The 20,848-nt window shown below is 42.0% G+C and overlaps 1 protein-coding gene across 1 annotated transcript in view; it reads left to right on the forward strand.

Annotated features, from left to right (window-relative positions):
* polrmt (polymerase (RNA) mitochondrial (DNA directed)) overlaps positions 1-14,103 on the forward strand; it is a 58,039-nt gene extending 43,936 nt beyond the window's left edge. Inside the window, 6 exon segments of the mRNA XM_042484064.1 lie at positions 283-335; positions 4,170-4,268; positions 5,184-5,256; positions 7,575-7,666; positions 9,698-9,771; positions 13,577-14,103. Of these exon segments, the coding sequence (XP_042339998.1) occupies positions 283-335; positions 4,170-4,268; positions 5,184-5,256; positions 7,575-7,666; positions 9,698-9,771; positions 13,577-13,626 (441 nt within the window). The 3' untranslated portion in view covers positions 13,627-14,103.
* The last annotated feature ends 6,745 nt before the right edge of the window (positions 14,104-20,848 follow it).

A 20,848-nucleotide genomic window follows, 5' to 3' on the forward strand; every position in this document is an offset into this window, starting at 1 on the left:
AAGAAAGCACAAAGTGTAACATACAGCAAGCAGCAGTAGTGAGTGGGGCAAATGCCCAAACTAGCATTTGTAAATAAGGGAGACAGAATAGATCTGCTTCCAGACCCTTTTCACGTCATTATGTGGGGCAACCATGTTAAACAAAATAGCAGTTTTAACAGATTATTTTTGCATCCTTAAAAATGTGTGTGGCAGGGAACTTTAAATCACAACAGTTATCAGCCAGCTGGACTTAAAATTAATAACCCTTTCATTTCTCTGTCTTGTGTTTTACCTCTCCAGCTAAAGAGCAACATGCAGTATATCAGCCTCGAGATCAACTACGACATCAAAGAGTAAGTCTTTCTCTAACAAACTTTCTGAAACTGACCCACAGCAGATGTTATTTCGTTATGTTCTCATAGCACTCTTTGAAATGTTGTAATGAAAATGTTATAGAAAAGACCTGAAACAGAGACAAAGGATAGTTGATGAGAGAAAATGTGAGCAGATTATTTTTTTAATTTTTTTATTGTTGCTTTAGTGAGTTTGCTGTCAAAGGTTTTTTAAAATGTAGCTTCAGACTGCTTGACAACTTTCTGTTTAGCTTTTAGAGGTGAATAGAAGTAGAGAGTGGAGCTCTCTGGAGGCAATTAGCTTACATTTTCAAAAACTTCAGCTGCACAAAAGCTCCGTCTCCAGTGAATATTCCTACTAATTGCCTCCTCAAACTCGGATGTAACTTTGCATTTGTCATAAAGTGGGAAATGCCATCATAAGCATTTGGAGACTCCTTTGAAAGCATAGTTTTACGCTTCCAGTTTCATGTGGAAGAAGCTGAAGTGGCTCTTTGCTAACAGATGTTAGTTTTTTTTTTTATGTAGTTCAAAGTCTTTTGTCCAGAGGCTTCATTTATACATGTACAACACAATCATACAAATTATATTGCTACCAATATACACACATAAATTATAAGGACAGGGGGTTTGCCAGAAAAAGGTTTAAAATGTGGCAAAATACACTAAGTCAGATGTAAAAAAAAAAAAAAACACATTAGAAATGGTCAAAAATGAGTTCTGATTGTTTTGGAGAGAGGGAGACATCTTTTGATTTTTGGCTCCTGGTTAAGACCCCCCCTAAACAATAAACACTGACAGATTTCTAACCGGGAACAGTTTCGGCTGGTTGCAGTCTTCAGTCCTCACCACTAGATGCCACTAAACTCTGCAAAATCTTACACTCTGTTCCTTTAAGTAGAATTTCAACCCTTTGATTTGTTTTACTCCAGTGAAGTTATGTATGACAAGTAACAGAAGCTTTTTCCCTCTGATGCTGGTAGATTTATCAGAGGAGATTAAACACGTGAATGTTCTCCAGACATTTCACATTAAATTATTACACCAGCTTCTTTTGCTGCTGTGATTTACTCAGTGGGAGTCTTCAGGAGATGCTATCTGACCTTTTAGGATTAAGAAAACAATCATTTGTGGACTTCTCTGAATAAGTGGAAGTTTGGGATGTGTGAATGACTGCTATAGCAGGGAGGCTAGAGAACAATGTCTAGATAGAGCTTTAAACGAAAAGACAGAGATGAGTAGAGGACAAGAAGAGACAGAATGAGAGACGGAGAGTCGAGGGAAGACGTGAGTGAGAGCACTGAAGGCGTAGAAGACACAGACTGACAGCCGTCCTCAATCTGACATCTACAGTGCTCTACACATCCAGCAGTGTGAATACTTAAAAACCAGATGGAGGGGAGGAGGGAGTTGAAGTTGAGACAGAGGGGAGAGAAAGGGCAGGATGGCGCTCAGAAAGGCCGTCTCGTATGAAACTTGAAATATGCTGTCAGAGGAAACCTCAGTGTTTCACAGGCTGACATTCTGAACTAAACTTGACACAATCACCATGGCCAATTTTCCTCTGCTTTCCCCTCCATGCACGACTGCACTCGCTGTAATTAAAGACCCTAAAAAAGCTTGTCCAGAGTCTAAATATGTAAATAGAGTCACAGATGGGGTAGTGACAGCCTTCAAGCCCTCGCTTTTCTTGCTTTTTCCTCCATCCCTCTCGTCTTTAGAGGAAGTGCTGCTGATTATCCAAGCCTCTAAAAAACATTAAGTTAAGCCCTGTGCCAGCTTGCAGTACCTCTTGTGATATGAAGTGAACCATCAGCTCTATAGGGACACACAGTTACACTTAAGAGAGCTGTGGCTGCTAACCCTTAGAGCACTGACTGTGCACCTTTCCCGTCTGTCAGGCCTCTGGGAATTAAAGGTGACATGTTTGTTTAGTTTGTGAGACAAGGGGAAAGACGGTCGGTCTTGTTCTTAGTGTAGACAGCCAAGTGAGCTTGCAAATAAATCTTCGGAAATCTTGTTTTTGTTCAGCTGGAGCTCGAAACAGCAGAACTAAAAGCACCCTGATAAAAGTCTAACATTTCCAAGCCGAAAATAAAACGGACAGACGGTAAACGAGACTGACAGACAGTGTGCGCCTGTGTGTGCTTGTGTGTGTGTGTGTGTGTGTTTTAGCTTTGGGTTCAGCCCAAGCTCTCTCCGCTCTGTCTCCATTCCCATTAGAAGAGCGTTCTGGTCTGTGGCAGCCCAGAGGATTTGAATGGCACAGGCTCAGGGTAATGGGAATACGGGGATACAGATTGGCAGGATGCTTTTATTTATTTTTATTTTTTACTGCCAGTTCCATCATCAGTTGCTGCAGCACAGCATTTATATCACCTTGTACTATTTTCTTTTATATCACTTCTATATTTGTATGCTCTCATATTGACTATTGTTTTGAAAGCACAGAACCGTAGTGTCTCCCGTGGGTCACATAAGAGAAAATAAATATTGATGTTGAAATCCATGCACACAAACAGACCCTTCTTATAACAGACTATCTGACTTGTCATTGCAGAAAAAGCAAAGGTGTGATGCAGCTGCTAATAGTGTTATTATTTACACTTGTTGTAGTCTCTAGAAGCCTCTGGTCTAAAACTGAACTGATAAAAACACAAGATTTACTTGACATGTTATTTTAGAGCAGCAGGCCACATAGTCCAGTTCCTGAATGAATCAATGTGAGGGTGAAGGCAATGTTCGACATGAATAAATATTTAATTTGATAAAAGGCAGCGACAAACAGAAGAGTCTTCAGTCTTGATTAAAAGAAGTCAGAGTTGTATCGGACTTGCATTTTTCTGGGAGTTTGTTCCAGTTAGTTGGTACTTAAAAACTAAACGCTGGTTCTCCATGTTTAGTCTGAACTCTGGGAGACCACCCCTTTGAGGTGGACCGGAGACTGTTAGTTAAGCACCAAGACTGTAAACAGGGGGAAACGGCTGGCCTTTCTTTGTTCAAAAGTAATGCAATTCCTCTGTTAGCACCTCTAAAGCTCACTTATTAATATTTTATATTCAGGCTTTGTACAAAAATACAATATTTTTATACTCTGTGTGAAAAGTCCTCTCTTTTTTTCCTGAAAAACCTTTTTTTTTTTTTTTTGTTGGCTAATTTTAAATTTGCATTGTATTGTCAGATGTGGTTTGAAACAATTAGATTTGGTCAATCATATAAAGCAGCTTTTGTTACATCATGGGTCAGAGGCCAAACGTCCTCTACAGCTTCATATCTCGCTGCAGTTCTGTATCACGCTGTATTGGCTAAGCTACAGCCACTTTAAAGATTTAAATACATGTAATGGATTTGATTTAAGTACCTCTTGTAATTTCCTGTCCACAAAAATTTCCTCTAGAAAATTCATCACATCGTTTTTGATAAAGGCATTACCACTAAATGAAAGCGCTGCTTTAAGTATTGCTAATCAAAACAGTGTTTAAAATGCAGTATATCAAACAATCAGAATAATTCCATTGTGATTGTTAATGCACAGATTATATGTTCACTCCTCTGTTACTCATCTGCAAATTTACTGTAGTGTGATCAGACAACATCCCCACGGGTACAGTGGTTTTTAATGCAGTCGTTACTGTCTTCCAAGTCATGCACAAACTTAAAAAGGGAATCAAAATAAAGTATTGCTAACTGTGTCCCTGGGAATTATCAGCATGGTTCATAATGAGGCCACTTCAGAGTTGTTAAATAAGAAACATCCCGTTTGATATTAGAAAGCTGCAAAGTACAGAAGTGTTTTTTTAATATGTCTCTGCTTGGCTTCCTGTCCCTTCTCAGGAGACCAGACACAGTTAAACAGAAGAATGCCTTCCCGCCAAACTTCATCCACTCGCTGGACTCCACACACATGATGCTGACTGCTCTCCACTGCTACAGGTATGGTTCAACACACCTGAACTAAAACAGGTCTTCCCTATGCAATTATTTTCCTGAAGGCAGTCTATAATTTGTTTCTGATATTGACTCCTAATATATGTGTGCATGGGCGGAGTAGGAGACACGGGTCCCTGGGCACAAACATGTAAAAAACTCTACCACCCCTCCAACATAACAGATATAACCAACAGATATTGCCTCTTTTTTTGTTGTAGACATTTTTTGTCTCGTAATTCATTTTGTGTCTTTTTGGGGGTTTTTTTCTCTCTCTTTGAGCTCTGTGTATTTTTTAGGTAATTTTGTGACTTTTTTGTGGTTTTGTGTCTCTGAAGTCATTTTGGGTCCCTCTTTTGATTGTGCTGCCCCTTTTTTTTTTAAAAAAAAAAAAAATTGTATCTCATCAAGGTAATTTTGCATATTTTTAGGTAATTTGTCTGGATTTTTTGGTCATTTTGTGTCTTCTTTGTGGTTGTTTTGCCCCTTTTGTAGTATTTTGTTTCTCTTTGCAGTGTCTTTTTTATCTCTTTTTGGTCTTTTTGTGTGTCTTTTGGGTGGTAATTTTGAGTCTCTTCCTGGTTAATTTGAGTTACATTTAACTAGGAGGGACCCCTTAAACTTTGGGCCTTGTAGGCCCATTCAGTAATCCATCCATCTATGAATTAAAATGCACTCTCACATCTTAAATGTTAAGCGTTGTATGATCTGCCCTGCAAAATGAGTTCAATTGATAGAATGTGTCTCTTGACAGGTGTGATAACTCACACTGGCTTTGAATGAATGTATGTCAGGGTTTATCAATTATCGTTGCAGTAATACACCTTTTTATAAAGTCTACCTATCTTTAATTGCTGTCTACTCTCTTCTTTATGTTCTTCCTCTGATTTGAATCCCTGCATGTGCACTCTCTCCTCTCAGTGCTGGCCTGACTTTCGTCTCAGTTCACGACTGTTTCTGGACCCACGCCCTCACTGTGGACAGCATGAACAAGGTATCACATTTACTCCCACCTGTCCTGATTCCTCTGATGGTGTATCATTCAGTTGCAGAATTTTCCTTTTGGTGCTGAGTAATTGAAGCTTGAGGTGTCACATGATTCAATTCTCCCGTGTCTCTCTTGCCTTTACACTCATTCTTTTTTTAGCATCACTGGCGCTTCTGCTAAGTCGAAGCCTCAGCTTGGTGGAGCCAGTAGAACAAAACAAATATTTCCACAGTTTCATACATTTACAGGCTGCCGGCTGCAGGTAGCACCATCAGACAGAGCCCGTTGTTGCTTAATAAATGAATGTCTGCCCCCGCCTGCAGAAACTAGCTTGTCAACAGGCCCAGACTAAGACACAGCGTAGCATAAAATGGATCAAATTACCATAAAGTCCCAGTTCTCTGTAGATGTAGCTTCTGAGCACAGTCACAGTTTTATGTCTTCATCTAATCTCAGAGGAGTTGCAAGCAATGAAGCAGTTCCCTCTCAGTACATTTATTCTCTCTCATATTCTCTTGATGTGTGAGTGTACGCTTTCCTCATTACACAGGTAATTGAACACAGCGGCAGAGGAGGGGTATTCAATATTAGTCAACACCTAAACACATGAAAAGGTCCCTATTATAATGGCAACTGATCCTTCCTTCATCCAGCCATTTTCTGAAACTTTAAGGCTGCCAGTATAGACTGTTTTAGGTTTTTTCGGTGATGTCAACATGAGATGTGTGCGCATGTAGGGTTAGAAAACAAACCCGAAAGACTGACAGCTTATGAGAAGATCGATATGAGGATTGTGCCTGTTTATGTACTTTAAACTGCACAAAAAACACAAAAGTAATGAGTGGAAAATGTCCTGTTAGCGTCGGATAGGTTGCCCCCAAACTTGTGAGGAATAAATATAAGTTTATATATACCAGTTGGGCTATTTACACAAGACCTGCTGCAGCCCCGAGATCCACGGCCGGCTTACACTCTGCATCAATGCTTTATGCATCTGGTCTGTTTTTTTTCTTGCTCAAATCTAGAAAGAAAACATGCTAATAACCTATTGAGAATGATATAAATTATATATAAGAGATGATAAAAATGATCTGATCATGATAAATCACTTATTTCTAAGATGCACTCCATGCTTTTACATACGTGTCTGTTTAAACAGAGAGTGAGAGAAACAGTAACTGATGTTAATAATTTCTGTCTTACACTGGATTTCCGCGTGTTATGCTCACTACCCAGAGCTGCTACATGTGCAAATTTAACAACTTTCTGTATTTCTATGTACTCAAAATGTCTTTACATTATCTATCATTACATTGTGGCAACACTTTTGCGAACACCTGCTGAGCTCATAGCGGGGGATACCATAAGTATTCTGATAACCTGCAATTGCTTCTTTTTTTCCAGGTGCCGTACAGGCGACAGTGATGTAAATCAGATCCCAACTCAGCCTTTTATTTTACAGTCTACCTTCTTTTCTTTGCTCCATCAGGCTGCATATTTTCAGCCCCAGGCTTTCCTTAGCTTAGGGCTAAGAATAGCTCAGGGCTAACTTAGGCTCTTCTCACATATGCTTTGTTAACCCAGGTTTAACCAAGAACCAGGGCTAAATAATTCACCCCGACTTCAAGTGGCCTTTGAGTTAAATGTCCTCTGGATGCGTCAATAATGTTTACAATGTTAAGTTGTGTGACTGGACAACTGTGATGTGAATTTCAGTAGCACCGTTCCACACTGGCAACTTTTAGCCCCGTGTGTAGTTGATTTTCAGAGGATAACTCCACTCACTCTTGAATAACATTGCTCCGCAGCAGGGACAGCAGGTCCAAGGCTTAGGTCTGGGTTAGCCCATTTTGGAAGGACCAAGGATTCTTTATTGGCATTTTAGCCGTGCAATACATGAAGAGAACAAAATAAGGACTCAGGTCTCAGTGATCATTAAATAAAAACATTAAAATAAATAAGACACTCAGTTGACAAATAAGTAATTAGATAAAGGAAAAGACAGATAGAGAGAGTGAGCAGTTCAGTCTGTAATCAACAGTAAAATCCTAACATCTTAAAAACAGAGAAACATATCTCAAAATGCCCTGAGGAATATAAAATATAGAGTGTGATATAAAATATAATTACAATATGTGTGAAAGTTCCTTTAGCCGCAGGCCCAGCCCCAACAGATTAATTAACCTCTGGTTAACTGCAGTGCGAAAAGGGTAAAATTTAAGCAAGAATGAAAATATATAGTCAAGACAAAGTTTTCATCTTGTTTTTGGGCAAGAGAGTAACTCTGGAGTACACTTCTGTCTGCCTCTTCCTCCTCATGTCAGGTCTGTCGGGAGCAGTTTGTCGCCCTGCACAGTCAGCCGATCCTTCAGGAGCTTTCCACCTTCCTGCAACAGAAATACTGCAACAGACTCTTGTGAGTTAACACAGCTGCATGCAGGAACACATTTGATTGTGCACACTCTCACACACACATGCACACACATACACACACATGAAATCCGTCAACACTGTGGTCAGGTATCTATTATAATAAAAACAAGTAGTGCTGTCTTTTTTTAACAGCATCTCCTATTCAGGTACAATTAATAATTGCCCAACAGTTTCTACATTTTAAGAAAAATGTTATTTGACACTTACACGGTCATATTTTCACACTTAGTGACCACCATCTGTAATATGTACCTGTTTTTCTGTTTGAATTCTTCTTACACAACAGCCATCAGTGTCTGTCTCGCTGTCTGTGTTTATGCGACGCCGTAGGAGCTTTATGGACTTTTACAGTATAGACAGAGGCCATCATACAGTAAACATGCAGCCGGCATGTGCACACATTATAAAACAGTCCAAACAGAAGGCACACACACACACAAATAAGATTATAAGATTGTAAAAGTTACATTAGCATGCCAGAGTTTTTCCTCCACTTGTCTGTGACATTAGGTACAAAATGATTTCCTCCCCTCTCTGCACATCCATCTTACTGGCCTCAGGCTGGGTTACGCTCATCATCTTACTGTGTTTTTTCTCTCTTTTGGATAATTGGAACCTTTTCTCCAGCCTTTACTCCAGAGCAGCCCTCATCCTCTTTGCACCCCCCCTCACACAGACACATTACTGTTCCCTAAGCCCCGCAAACACATTATTCATTCTTGTAGGCGCCAGAGAAAGACGTGTGGGAATAGAAAGACTTTTAGGGATTCCTTCACTTGTCGACAGTATGTAACTGGATAGATTGTTAACCCTCGCTAAAGTTTCGGACATAATTTTTGAAAAAATTTTGATGGTTGTTGATTATTTTCTTAAATATGATAATTTAACCCCTTGCATTATTTTTTAAGCCAGACTGCTCTTTTGAGCCATGCTAGTGACATCACTCTAGGGAAGGTAATGCCGGTCGGTCCATGATCTCTATGAACAGATATGCATATGAAAGCAGATGGGACACAATTTTGGTTTCTGGAGAATTTTGGTTTCTGTTTGTAGTCCAAGTAGTATTGACAGGTCAGGCTTTGGTTGCACAAAGGTAAGTGGTCTACATGGAGAACAAAAGAGGCGAAATACATCGTCCGAAATGCAATATTGAAACCGCTCGGTTAATGTCTTAAAATGATTTAGCTTTTTTTAATCTTTATAGGCAGATTATTATTAGACTAATGCCACCTAATTTTAAAACTGAGTATTTTTTAAGGGAAAAAGTCAAAATTATTTGATTCCAGCTTCTGATATTTGAATATTTTTCTAGTTGTTTTACTACTCTGTGTCAGTAAACTCAATATCTTTGGATTGTGGATAAAACAAAACATTTAAGGAAGTTATCTTTACATTTTGGAAACACTGATAGACATTTTTCACCATTTTATGACATTTTTCAGACCAAACACAAATTAATTGAGAAAGGACAGATTTATCGTCAATAAAATTATTTGTTTTAGCCTTAGTGCTAATTAGCAAATGTTGGCATGCTAACACGCTAAACTGATGAAGATGATGATCATGGGAAACGTAGCTGCTTAACATCAGCATGTTTGCATCATCAGTGTGAGTGTGTTAGCATGCTTTTTGGCTGTTTTACAGTACTAGCAGTCTGTAAAAGGGTCTGTTATCATCAGAACAGTATTAAAAGATGTGTTGTGCCACCTAAAGCACATTACATTTAAAGTACAAATTTTGTGCAAATTCGAAGGCTGTAAGGTCTCAGAAATAACTCAACTCAAATAACGCATGTAACCTCAACAACTCAATTGTGACATCCAGGTGTGCACAACCTTCAGGCGTTTAAACACCATCAGTCAGCAGAACAGATGAAGACACTTGAATGAAGGCTGAAACTTCCCCTGAGACAACTCACAAAGTGCAAGTTGTCTTTGACTCAGCACTTTTTAAACACATAAATCTTCCTTCTCAGAGTTACTAAACTTTTCTTTATTCTCTTCGTTTGTGGCAGAACGGAGGGCAAGAACAAGAAGTACCAGGAGCACAGGAGGCTGCAGCAGCTGCTGGACAATGTGCCCCAGACAGGTTAGTTTTTATGCAGCTGTCTGGCTCCCAAACACCTGGCCTCACCAGGGCTGGGGTATTGTTTGAGGGGGTCCAACATACAGGATGTTGTTTTTTTCCTAATTGGATTGAAAAGGACTTGTATGTCCTGAAGCTGTGTCTGAGGTTAGCGGGAATGACAGGAATGTAATCCTGTGTTATCCATCCTGGTTTATAATTGCGTATTGTTACCACCTATTGTTTGTCTAGTTATCCCATTGTCTGCAGTTGGTTGTCTAGCACTCCGTGTTGCCCAGAAGTGGCATTCAGCCTGCTCATAAAAACTAGAAAAGCCATTCAGTTGGGCTGAAAATCAATTTTCAGCTTTTGTCATGAGTAGTGTATTCTGCGAGGCCACTAGCAGATACAGTTTTCCTTTGACGCCACTGCAAGTGTCTGTCAATTGTTGTCCAGAGAGAAGGTACAAAGGCAGCATCTCTCCGTCAGTCAGGTGGACGGAGGCTTTGCTGTTATGTAACCCCTCGCTCCATCTCCATCTGTACACTTACTGTCTGCTTGGCACTGACAGCTGGGTTGTATAAATTGATGACTATTAATTGTGTCCTTTCTCTGCATAATCAGCTTATGGGGCTGAGACCAGTCAGGTGTGCTCCTGTGTACGTTCCCCTGAATGCCCACAGTGCTCAGTGTTCAATATGAGACTCAATGGATCGGGACTAAAATCCACTATAATCTTCACTATGACTGATCCTGAACTTGTTATTAAGGTGAATCGGGTTTCACTCCTTGTAATTCAGCAGGAGATCAGATGAATCAGGTGTATCTATGACCACAGAGAGGGAAAAACTGGAGAACACACTGAATAACGTAGAGTCAGTATTATATTTTTGTACAGCTAGTGTCAGACTTTCATGACGGTACAGTAGTTGTCCGTTAGGATAGTAAATTCTCTTGGTCATTCAGTGTCTTTTCTCTTTTAAACACTGGCTTTTGCACTAAAGCAAGAAAGAAAAAAGTCTCTTTATTTTATTTATTTATTTAAACTCACAGCAATTTTTATAGTGCAACATTTTGATCAGAGACCGTCGTCAGGCTTTGTCAAAACATTAGCCTTTTTTACATTGCGCCATAGGGCAGCTACTTTTTCCCTTCTTTTGTGCTGTCTTTGGATTTTTACACAAAACCAAACAAAGGCGGTATCATGCTGCTTTATTGTGGGATTTTAGACAGTATGCCGGCATCGCAGAACCAAGAGAGGCGATAATACCAACCAACAGTGTCTGCCTCTAGTGTGGCATATAACATATGCATCAGAAGTGCTTTTTTTTAACAATGGCATAAAATAGCAATAAAAAATAATTTACCATATCCGTTATATGTCAGCTGATCTTGTCCTCTGCTCTGAGGGTCAGAAGTACAGCCACTTGCTGTTTATCTTTGAGTTAGCCTCTAACTGATGCTGCTTTTTAAATCTCCTGCGGTGAGTTACACACATAACTCACCATGGAAACAGCTAACCTGTTTACATAGACCTTGTTTCTGTGCTGTAACTACCTCCACTGCTGGCTCAAAGGCGAGAGACCTCTGTCACCCTATTCTAGGATTGTAGCTTATATACAGAGCAGCGAGGCAGCAGAACAGCATGTTATTCCCTCGTTTAACAGGCAGTGTAAAAGGGGCTATTGACATTTGACAATGCCTGACAAAGATTTCTGATAAATTGGAAAGTTGCACAATTAAAATTGCTGGGAGCTTTCAATAGTGGTTCTTTTGTCTGATAGTTGCCTTAGCTTGATTGTTTGTTTTTTTTTCTCTTCAACACCTGTAAAAGTTTTTTGGATGTGTGTACCCTCCGACCCGTATCTGTATTTTTATATGCCTTCACTTCAGCACACAATGCAGCACATTACGTCATCATGGTAACAGTCTGTCTCTGTGTTTCCATGATTACATAATAGTCTTACACAATACACAGTAACTTCAGATAAATACAATATAGAAAGTAAGCTACAAAAAACCGAATGGAGTATAGGGTAAAAATTTCATAGCTACGAGATTTAGTATAATAATGAGCAAGAGACAGAGTTTATATTAATTCCTCACACATGTCAATGTTTGCACTATTACTGAAACATTTGTGTTGGTTAGTTAGTTCAGCTTAGGCATTCATGTCAACACCATTTTCTAACTATGGTAAGTTTTTGAATTCTTAAACTTTTAATGGCCTTTCCTCAATAATTCAGGCTGCAGCTCCGGCTGGTGAGAGGCAAAGAGCACACAGAGTGCAGGACAGGGCCTCATCCAAAGCTAAAATTAGTATTCAAGTGGTCTGTTGACGTTCATAGAAATGTTACTGGTGCCCAGTAAAACTAGAAAAGTTGTATCTCTTTTAAAGATTAAAGGTCTTGAGTTTGACCCACTTCAAAAATCAACTTTCCTCTCATGAAGATTGTAACTTTCTCCTTTCACCAGACTCACAATACCTCAGAACAAACTAATCCAAACATCCGACAGCGCACAGCAGTTTACTTAATTGACCTTTAACCACATTAAGGAGTAAATAAATAAACATGAAGCACTACACATATTCCTCAAATGCATTCTGAATCAGGAAAAAAATAACACCTTGAGATGTAATATTTCAAAGGCAGTGGTCTGTTGGTCGGTTTGTCCACCACTTTTGTCCGGACTGTGATTCCCCAACAACCTCTGTTTGAATTGCCATTTTGTACAAATAGCCATGGTGCCCAGAGGATGAATCCTGCTGACTGTGGTGATCCCCATGCTTTCTGCTGTAGTGCCATAAAGGAGTTTGAAATTGTGGCTTTTACTGAAATGTTTTGACAAATATTGGATGGATTGCTGTGTAATCATTTACAGACGAGTTTGTCACACTCAGGCAAAAAAATAATATCTTTGGTGATCCTCCAACTTTTTATCCTGTGCTACCAGTAGGTCAGAAAATTTAACTTGTTCAGCAGTCTGTTTTATGACTAATGCAAGCAAAACCAGTGACATTCCCATCAGCCTCAGCTGGACTTCTTTTGTGCTCATTGGCACATGTTAGCATTAGTCTGGTCAAAAGTAATCAAGTCATTAATACATCTTGATTCTGAACATTTTTTTGCAGTTTCAATTTACATTTTCCACTGTGTTCGATACTCCGGTACCAGCTGTGTTTTCTCACTCTCTCTTGTTAATATTTACTATTGTCATTCTGCAGTTTTCTGTTACTAACCAAGAAAAGAAAATTCAGTGAGGTCATGTTGCAGCCTTGTTATATTTACCTTTAATGAAAAAAATATGTTTTGTGCCCTACAGGTGAATTTTGCATTGGAAATTAATACTTTTGAAAATATTGCACCAAAGTTAGAAATTCTAATATCATGACAACACTGGCAAGCATTCTGACACACTAAACTAAGATGAACATCGTAAACATTCAACCTGCTAAAAATCAGCGTGTTAACATATTTCATTCTGAACTTGTAAAAATGCTGATGTTAGCATTTAGCTTAAGCACCACCCTTCCTAAGTACTGTCACCATACTCAAGATAATTTGAAAACTTGAAAACATTGAAAAATGTTGATATTTGAAACAATACCACAGAGAAAATTTGACATTGAGGACAAAAATATATCTGTCAGTGCAATAAAAATTGACTTGATTGACTAAATTACTGAGAGTGCTTGTATAGCTGTGTTAGCTGCTGTGTTAGTACATGAAAGTTTTTCATGATTAAAGCTGCAGAATGTAATTTACTTTGTGTAACTGCTATCCACAGATATAAACCTTCTCTGACACCTCAACTCTTGTCTCTCTAGGTGATTTTGATCTCGAGCAGGTGAAAGAATCCACTTACTTCTTCAGCTGAGAGACTCATGAGGGCGAGCCAGCGGAGGGTGATGAGTGGAATTGACAGAGTGCAGCGGGGAGGCTGCAGGCCCCTGGGTCTCGCCTGGCTTGGTCTCCCTCAGACATTGGGACATTGATCCAGCCGCGCCCTGCCTGCCTCCTGGTCCGCAGGCTGGCGGGAGCTGCTGGAGGCGTTAACTCACAGTGAACCCGCCTGATTAACTGACTATTGGGCTGATGGAAGGGAGGGTGGGATACTCATCCGTGCAAAATGATGATGGAATCAGCACCAGATGGGAATGTTAAGACTTCAATCAGTAAAAAGCACTTCTAATAATGGATACTAAGGCTATATTCAGGTGTGTGTGTGCATGCGCACACACGCGCATGTGCGTGCGTGTACATGAGCCATACTGACTTCATCACTCAGCAACACTTCGGCTGCTCAAAAAACTTTTCACCTTCACGGAGTGACTAAGCACCTGACAATTGCTCTATAAAATAAATGTTTTTCTTAAGATGTCTCCTTATTCATTCAGTAGTTCAAAGAAATAGCTGGTATTCTTAGTGCGCTTAAATAGGATGAATGAGAGCCTGTTATTTAGTTATATCTGCATATTTCAATCCTATTGTGTATCACAAGATGAAGGCCTTCTTTTAGATGCACGACAAAGCATTTGCAGGCTTCACTAATCAACTCAGATCTTATTTTTCTGGGCCAGTGCCGCATCTAGAAGTAAAAATAGCAGAAGTGCTATCTGATCATTGCTGGAAACGTTACAGCAGTTTCAGACAAAAGGTGCCGTTGATGTTCAAAGGCAAATGTAGACTCAGCCAAACAAAGCTGGCTGAGTGACAGTGTAATGAAATGGAAATAATCTGTGAGGGGGCATAAATAGTGTGCTGATTAGACTGTAGGTTTACAGATGGTGACATGGAGATGCTCCTCACATTCTATGATACAAGGTACGATGTGGATTTATTTGTGATTTTTCTTAAGCGTGGTTTAAGAAGAAATGAAGTAAAAGTTGACCCTAAATCCTGCTGCATCTTTTTGGCGTCAAAGAAGGAGTTGAGGAGTCTCGCAGCCTGGTGAAAGAAGCTGCTCCGTAGTCTGGTGGTTGAGCAGTGGATACTTCTGTATCTTTTTCCAGATGGCAGCAGGGTGAACAGACTGTGGCCGGGTTGGCTGCTGTCTTTCAGTATCCTTTGGGCTTTGTGTAGACACCTCACTTCACTGAGGTCACTGATGCTCTGTAGGTGGGAACCAGTGATCTTCTTGGCAGTTTTAATCACCTACTGTAGTGTTTTCCTGTCTTGGGCCAAGCAGAGTATGCTTTCTATTGTTCCTCTGTAGAAGTTAACCAGGATCTTGCTCTGAAATTTAGCCTTCCTAAGTTTCCATATGAAGTCGAGCCTTTTCTGTGCTTTTTTTTAACCTGGGTGGTGATGTGTGATGACCAAGTTAGGTTCTCAGTGATGGTAATTCCAAGGAACCTATAACTGTTCACCTGCTCCTTATTAGCTCCACTGATGTAGACAGGAGTGTGTGTCTTGGCCTCCTTCTTTATAAAATCAACAATCAGCTCCTTAGTTTTACTGACGTTGAGCAGTAAAGTGAGCAGAGTGTGCACCACTCCGCTCCACTCAAGATTGTTGATTTCCTCCCACTATGAACTCTCATTGCTTGTAATACGTCTGATGGTGGTGGTGTTGTCCACATACTTCGCAATAATTGTTTATATTCACTCTCAGCAGGAGTTTTCACACATCTGCTTGGTCACAGAGAGTGGCCAGACCTCTGGAAGGGTAGTAGACTTTACAGCTGAGTACTTATTGAGGAGGTAGAAGTGAGTGTAAAATGTATTCAGCTGGTCCTGCAGTGTGGCCTGACTTATGATGTGGGTGCTCCTGCTTTTGTAGGCTGTGATATGTTGAAATGTCTGCCAAAATGCAATACTATACTATGGCAAAAAAATGTAGAAATTTGACAAAAACACCATAATATGGCATGTCCAAAAAAATACCGAAAATGCCATACTGTAGTATTGCAAAAATGTCAAAATATGACATATCCAAAAAACAGCTAGGAACTGCCTAGTATAGCCTGCCGAGACACGCAGGCTGTACTAGGCAGACAGAATGACAGAAAATGCCATACTATAATATGGCAAAAAATATCAAAATCTGACATAATATAGCGTTTTGAAAAAATGACCAAAAATGCAAAACTATGGTCCAGACCCCTTATGATGAAACACATAAATAGTCCAAAGTTTCCCTTGTCCGGACGCGGGTCGGGCTCGATGGCGAGTGCCTGGTGGCCGGGCCTTAACCATGGGGCCACGTGAGGCAACGTGGGACCTCCTTCCTGTGGGCTCACCACCCACAGGAGGGACCAAAGGGGTAGGGCGCGATGTGAGTTGGGTGGCAGCTGAAGGCAGGGACCTTGGCAGTCTGATCCTCGGCTGCAGAAGCTAGCTCTGGGGACATGGAATGTCACCTTTCTGGTGGGGAAGGAGCCTGAGCTGGTGCGCGAGATTGAGAAGTTCCAACTAGATATAGTCGGCCTCACCTCGACACATAGCATGGGCTCCAGAACCAGTCTTCTTGAGAGGGGTTGGACTCTCTTCCACTCTGGAGTTGCCACTGGTGAGAGGCGCCGGGCAGGGGTGGCAATACTTATTGCCCCCCAGCTCAGTGCCTGCATGTTGGAGTTTACCCCGGTGAACGAGAGGGTAGCCTTCCTCCGCCTTCGGGTGGTGGGACGGATCCTGACTGTTGTTTGTGCCTATGGCCCAAACAGCAGCACAGAGTTTTCACCATTTTTGGAGTCCTTAGAGGGGGTGCTGGAGAGTGCTTCTTCTGGGGATTCCCTCGTTCTGCTGGAGGACTTTAACGCTCACGTTGGCAGCAACAGTGAGACCTGGAGGGGTGTGATCGGGAGGAATGCCCCCCCTGATCTGAACTCGAGTGGTGTTTTGTTATTGGACTTGTGTACTTGCCACAGATTGTCCATAACAAACACCACGTTCAGGCATGAACCCATATGTCCATATGTGCACTTGGCATCCGGACACCCTAGGCCACAGTTCGATGATCGACTTTGTAGTCGTGTCGTCGGACTTGCGGCCGCATGTCTTGGACACTCGGGTGAAGAGAGGGGCGGAGCTGTCAACCAATCACCACCTGGTGGTGAGTTGGCTCCGATGGTGGGGCAGGACGCCGGTCAGACCTGGCAGACCCAAACGCATTGTGAGGATCTGCTGGGAATGTCTTGTTGAGTCTCCCGTCAGAAGGAGCTTCAACTCCCACCTCCAGGAGAGCTTCGACCAAGTCCCGGGGGAGGTGGGGGACATTGAGTCCGAGTGGACCATGTTCTGGGCCTCCGTTGTTGAGGTGGCTGATTGGTGCTGTGGCCGTAAGGTGATCGGTGCCTGTCGTGGTGGCAACACCCGAACCTGTTGGTGATCTCTGGCGGTGAGGGATGCCGTCAAGCTGAAGGAGTCCTACTGGGCCCTCTTGGCCTGTGGGACTCTAGAGGCAGCAGACAGGTACCGGCAGGCCAAGCGGAGTGCATCCACAGCGGTCGCCAAGACAAAAACCCAGGCGTGGGAGGAGTTCGGTTAGGCCATGGAGAACGTCTTCCGGACGGCTTTGAAGACGTTCTGGACCACCACCCGGTGTCTCAGGAAGGGGAAGCAGTGCTCTGTCAACACTGTGTATGGTGAGGACAGTGTGCTGCTGACCTCGACTCGGGACATTGTGGATTGGTGGAAGGAATACTTTGAAGACCTGCTCAATCCCACCAACACGCCTTCTGATGGGGAAGCAGGGCCTGGGGACTCGGGAGTGGGCTCTCCCATCTCTGGGGCTGAGGTTGCCATGGTTGTCAAAAAGCTCCTCGGTGGCAGGGCCCCGGGGGTGGATGAGATCCGCCCAGAGTTTCTTAAGGCCCTGGATGTTGTGGGACTGTCAAGGTTGACACGACTCTGCAACATTGCGTGGACATTGGGGGCAGTGCCTCTGGACTGGCAGACAGGGGTGGTGGTCCCTCTTTTCAAGAAGGGGGACCGGAGGGTGTGTTCCAACTATAGGGGGATCACACTCCTCAGCCTCCCTGGTAAGGTCTATTCAGGGGTACTGGAGAGGGTCCGCTGGATAGTCGAACCTCGGATCCAGGAGGAGCAATGTGGTTTTCATCCTGGTTATGGAACTATGGACCAGCTCTGGACCCTTGGCAGGATCCTTGAGGGTGCATGGGAGTTTGCCCAACCAGTCCACATGTGCTTTGTGGACTTGGAGAAGGCATTCGACCGTGTCCCTCGGGGAGTCCTGTGGGGGGTTCTCTGGGAGTATGGGGTATCGGACCCCCTGATACAGACCATCCGTTCCCTATACGACCGGTGCCAGAGCTTGGTCCGCATTGCCGGCAGTAAGTCGACTCGTTTTCAGTGAGGGTTGGACTCCGCCAGGGCTGCCCTTTGTCACCAATTCTGTTCATAACTTTTATTGACAGAATTTCTAGGCGAAGAGGTGGTGACTTCAGGATTGGGTCGCTGCTTTTTGCAGATGATGTGGTCCTGTTGGCTTTATCAGGCCGTGACCTGGAGCTCTCACTGGATCGGTTCGCAGCTGAGTGTGAAGTGGCTGGGATGAAAATCAACACCTCCAAATCCGAGGCCATGGTTCTCAGCCGTAAAAGGGTGGAGTGCCCTCTCCAGATCGGGGAGGAGATGCTGCCCCAAGTGGAGGAACATAAGTACCTCAGGGTCTTGTTCACTTGTGCACCGTCTGCAGTAATGTGGACTCTGCATCGATTTGTCGTGGTGAAGAGGGAGCTGAGCCGAAAGGTAAAGCTCTCTTTTTACAGGATGATCTTCGTTCCTACCCTCACCTCAGGTCATGAGCTTTGGGTAGTGAACGAAAGAACAAGATCGTGGGTACAAGTGGCCGAAATGAGCTTCTTCCGTAGGGGGGCTGGTCTCTCCCTTAGAGATAGGGTGAGGAGCTCGGTCATCCGGGAGGAACTCGAAGTAGAGCCGCTACTCCTCTGCATTGAGAATAGCCAAATGAGGTGGCTCGGTCACCTAATTAGATTGCCTCCCTGGTGAGCTGTTCAGGGCATGTCCCACCGGTAGGAGACCCCGGGGAAGACCCAGGACACACTGGAGAGACTATGTCTCCCAGCTGGCCTGGGAACGCCTCGGCATCCCCCGGGAATAGCTGTACGAAGTGGCCAGGGAGAGGGAAGTCTGGGCTTCCCTGCTAAGGCTGCTGCCCCTGCAACCCGACCCCAGATAGATGGATGGATTGATGGCGAAAAATGTTGAAATATGACGTCCCAAAAAAAGCTGAAAACACCTCAAAACAGCATAAAATAGCATGCCTAGACAAGCCATGGCATAGAATGTTGCCAAAACAGTCAAAACCCACAATAATAATGCATGTTGAAAAAATGACGAAAAAGGTTATAATATGGCTAAAAATGTCCAAATATGACATGTTCTAAAACAACTGAAAACACCTCAAAACAGCGTAAAAGTTTGTGTCGATACAAGCCATGGCATAGAATATCACTGAAACGGCCAAAAACAAAGTAATAGTTCATGTTGAAGAAGTTACCAAAAAGGCAAGGCTATAGTACGGCTAAAGATGTCAAAATATAACATCCCAAAAACAGCTGAAAACACCTCAAAACGGCATAAAATACTGTGTGAAAAAAACACAGTAATAATGCTTGTCGAAAAAATTACCAAAAAGGCAACACTATAGTATAACTTCTATAGCAAAATTTGATCCGTCCCAAAAACAGGTGAAAAAACTGAAAACCACCTCAAATAGCGTGTAAAAACTCGCCATAGCAAAGAAAGTTGCGAAAATGACCAAAAACACCCATAATATAAAATTTTGAAAAAATTACCCAAAATGCAACAGTCTTTGCTATGGCGGGTCTCTGCACACTATTTGAGGTGGTTTTCAACTGTTTTCAGCTGTTTTTGGGACGGGTCAAGTTTTAACAATTTTGCCTTACTATAGCCTTGCATTTTGGGTCATTTTTTTGACATGTTATATGATGGGTTTTTTGGCCACTTCAGCAACTTTCTTTGCTATGGCGAGTCTCTGCACGCTATTTGAGGTGGTTTTCAACTGTTTTTAGCTGTTTTTGGGATGGGTCAAATTTTGACATTTTGCCTTACCATAGCCTTGCACTTTTGGTCATTTTTTCGACATGCTATATTCTGGGTTATTTTGACCATTTTTGCAAGTTTCTTTGCTATGGCGAGTCTCTGAACGCTATTTGAGGTGGTTTTCAACTGTTTTCAGCTGTTTTTTTGGACGGGTCAAATTTTGACATTTTACCTTACTATAGCCTTGCATTTTGGGTCATTTTTTCGACATGCTATATTCTGGGTTTTTTTGACCATTATTGCAACTTTCTTTGCTATGGCGAGTCTCTACACGATATTGGAGTTGGTTTTCAAGTGTTTTCAACTGTTTTTGGGATGGGTCAAATTTTGACATTTTACCTTACTATAGCCTTGCATTTTGGGTCATTTTTTCGACATGCTATATTCTGGTGTTTTTTGGCCATTTTTGCAAATTTCTTTGCTATGGCGGGTATCTGCATCCTATTTGAGGTTGTTTTCAACTGTTTTCAGCTGTTTTTGGGACGGGACAAATTTTGACATTTTTGCCTTACTATAGCCTTGCATTTTTGGTCATTTTTTTGACATGTTATATGATGGCTTTTTTAGTCTCTTCAGCAACTTTCTTTGCTATGGCGAGTGTTTGCACGCTATTTGAGGTGGTTTTCAACAATTTTCGGCTGTTTTTGGGCTGGGTCAAATTTTGACATTTTGCCTTATATAGCCTTGCATTTTGGGTCATTTTTTCGACATGCTATATTCTGGGGGTTTTTTTGACCATTTTTGCAAATTTCTTTGCTATGGCGAGTCTCTGCACGCTATTTGAGGTGGTTTTGAACTGTTTACTATAGCCTTGCATTTTGGGTCATTTTGGGTCATCCCAAAAACAGCTGAAAACAGTTGAAAAACACCTCAAATAGCGTGCAGAGACCGCCATAGCAAAGAAAGTTGCAAAAATGGTCAAAAAACCCCAGAATATAGCATGTCAAAATAATGACCCAAAATGCAAGGCTATAGTAAGGCAAAATGTCAAAATTTGACCCATCCCAAAAACAGCTGAAAACAGTTGAAAACCACCTCAAATAGCGTGCA

The sequence above is a fragment of the Plectropomus leopardus genome, chromosome 3 (assembly GCF_008729295.1).
Source record: "Plectropomus leopardus isolate mb chromosome 3, YSFRI_Pleo_2.0, whole genome shotgun sequence".
NCBI lineage: Eukaryota > Metazoa > Chordata > Actinopteri > Perciformes > Serranidae > Plectropomus > Plectropomus leopardus.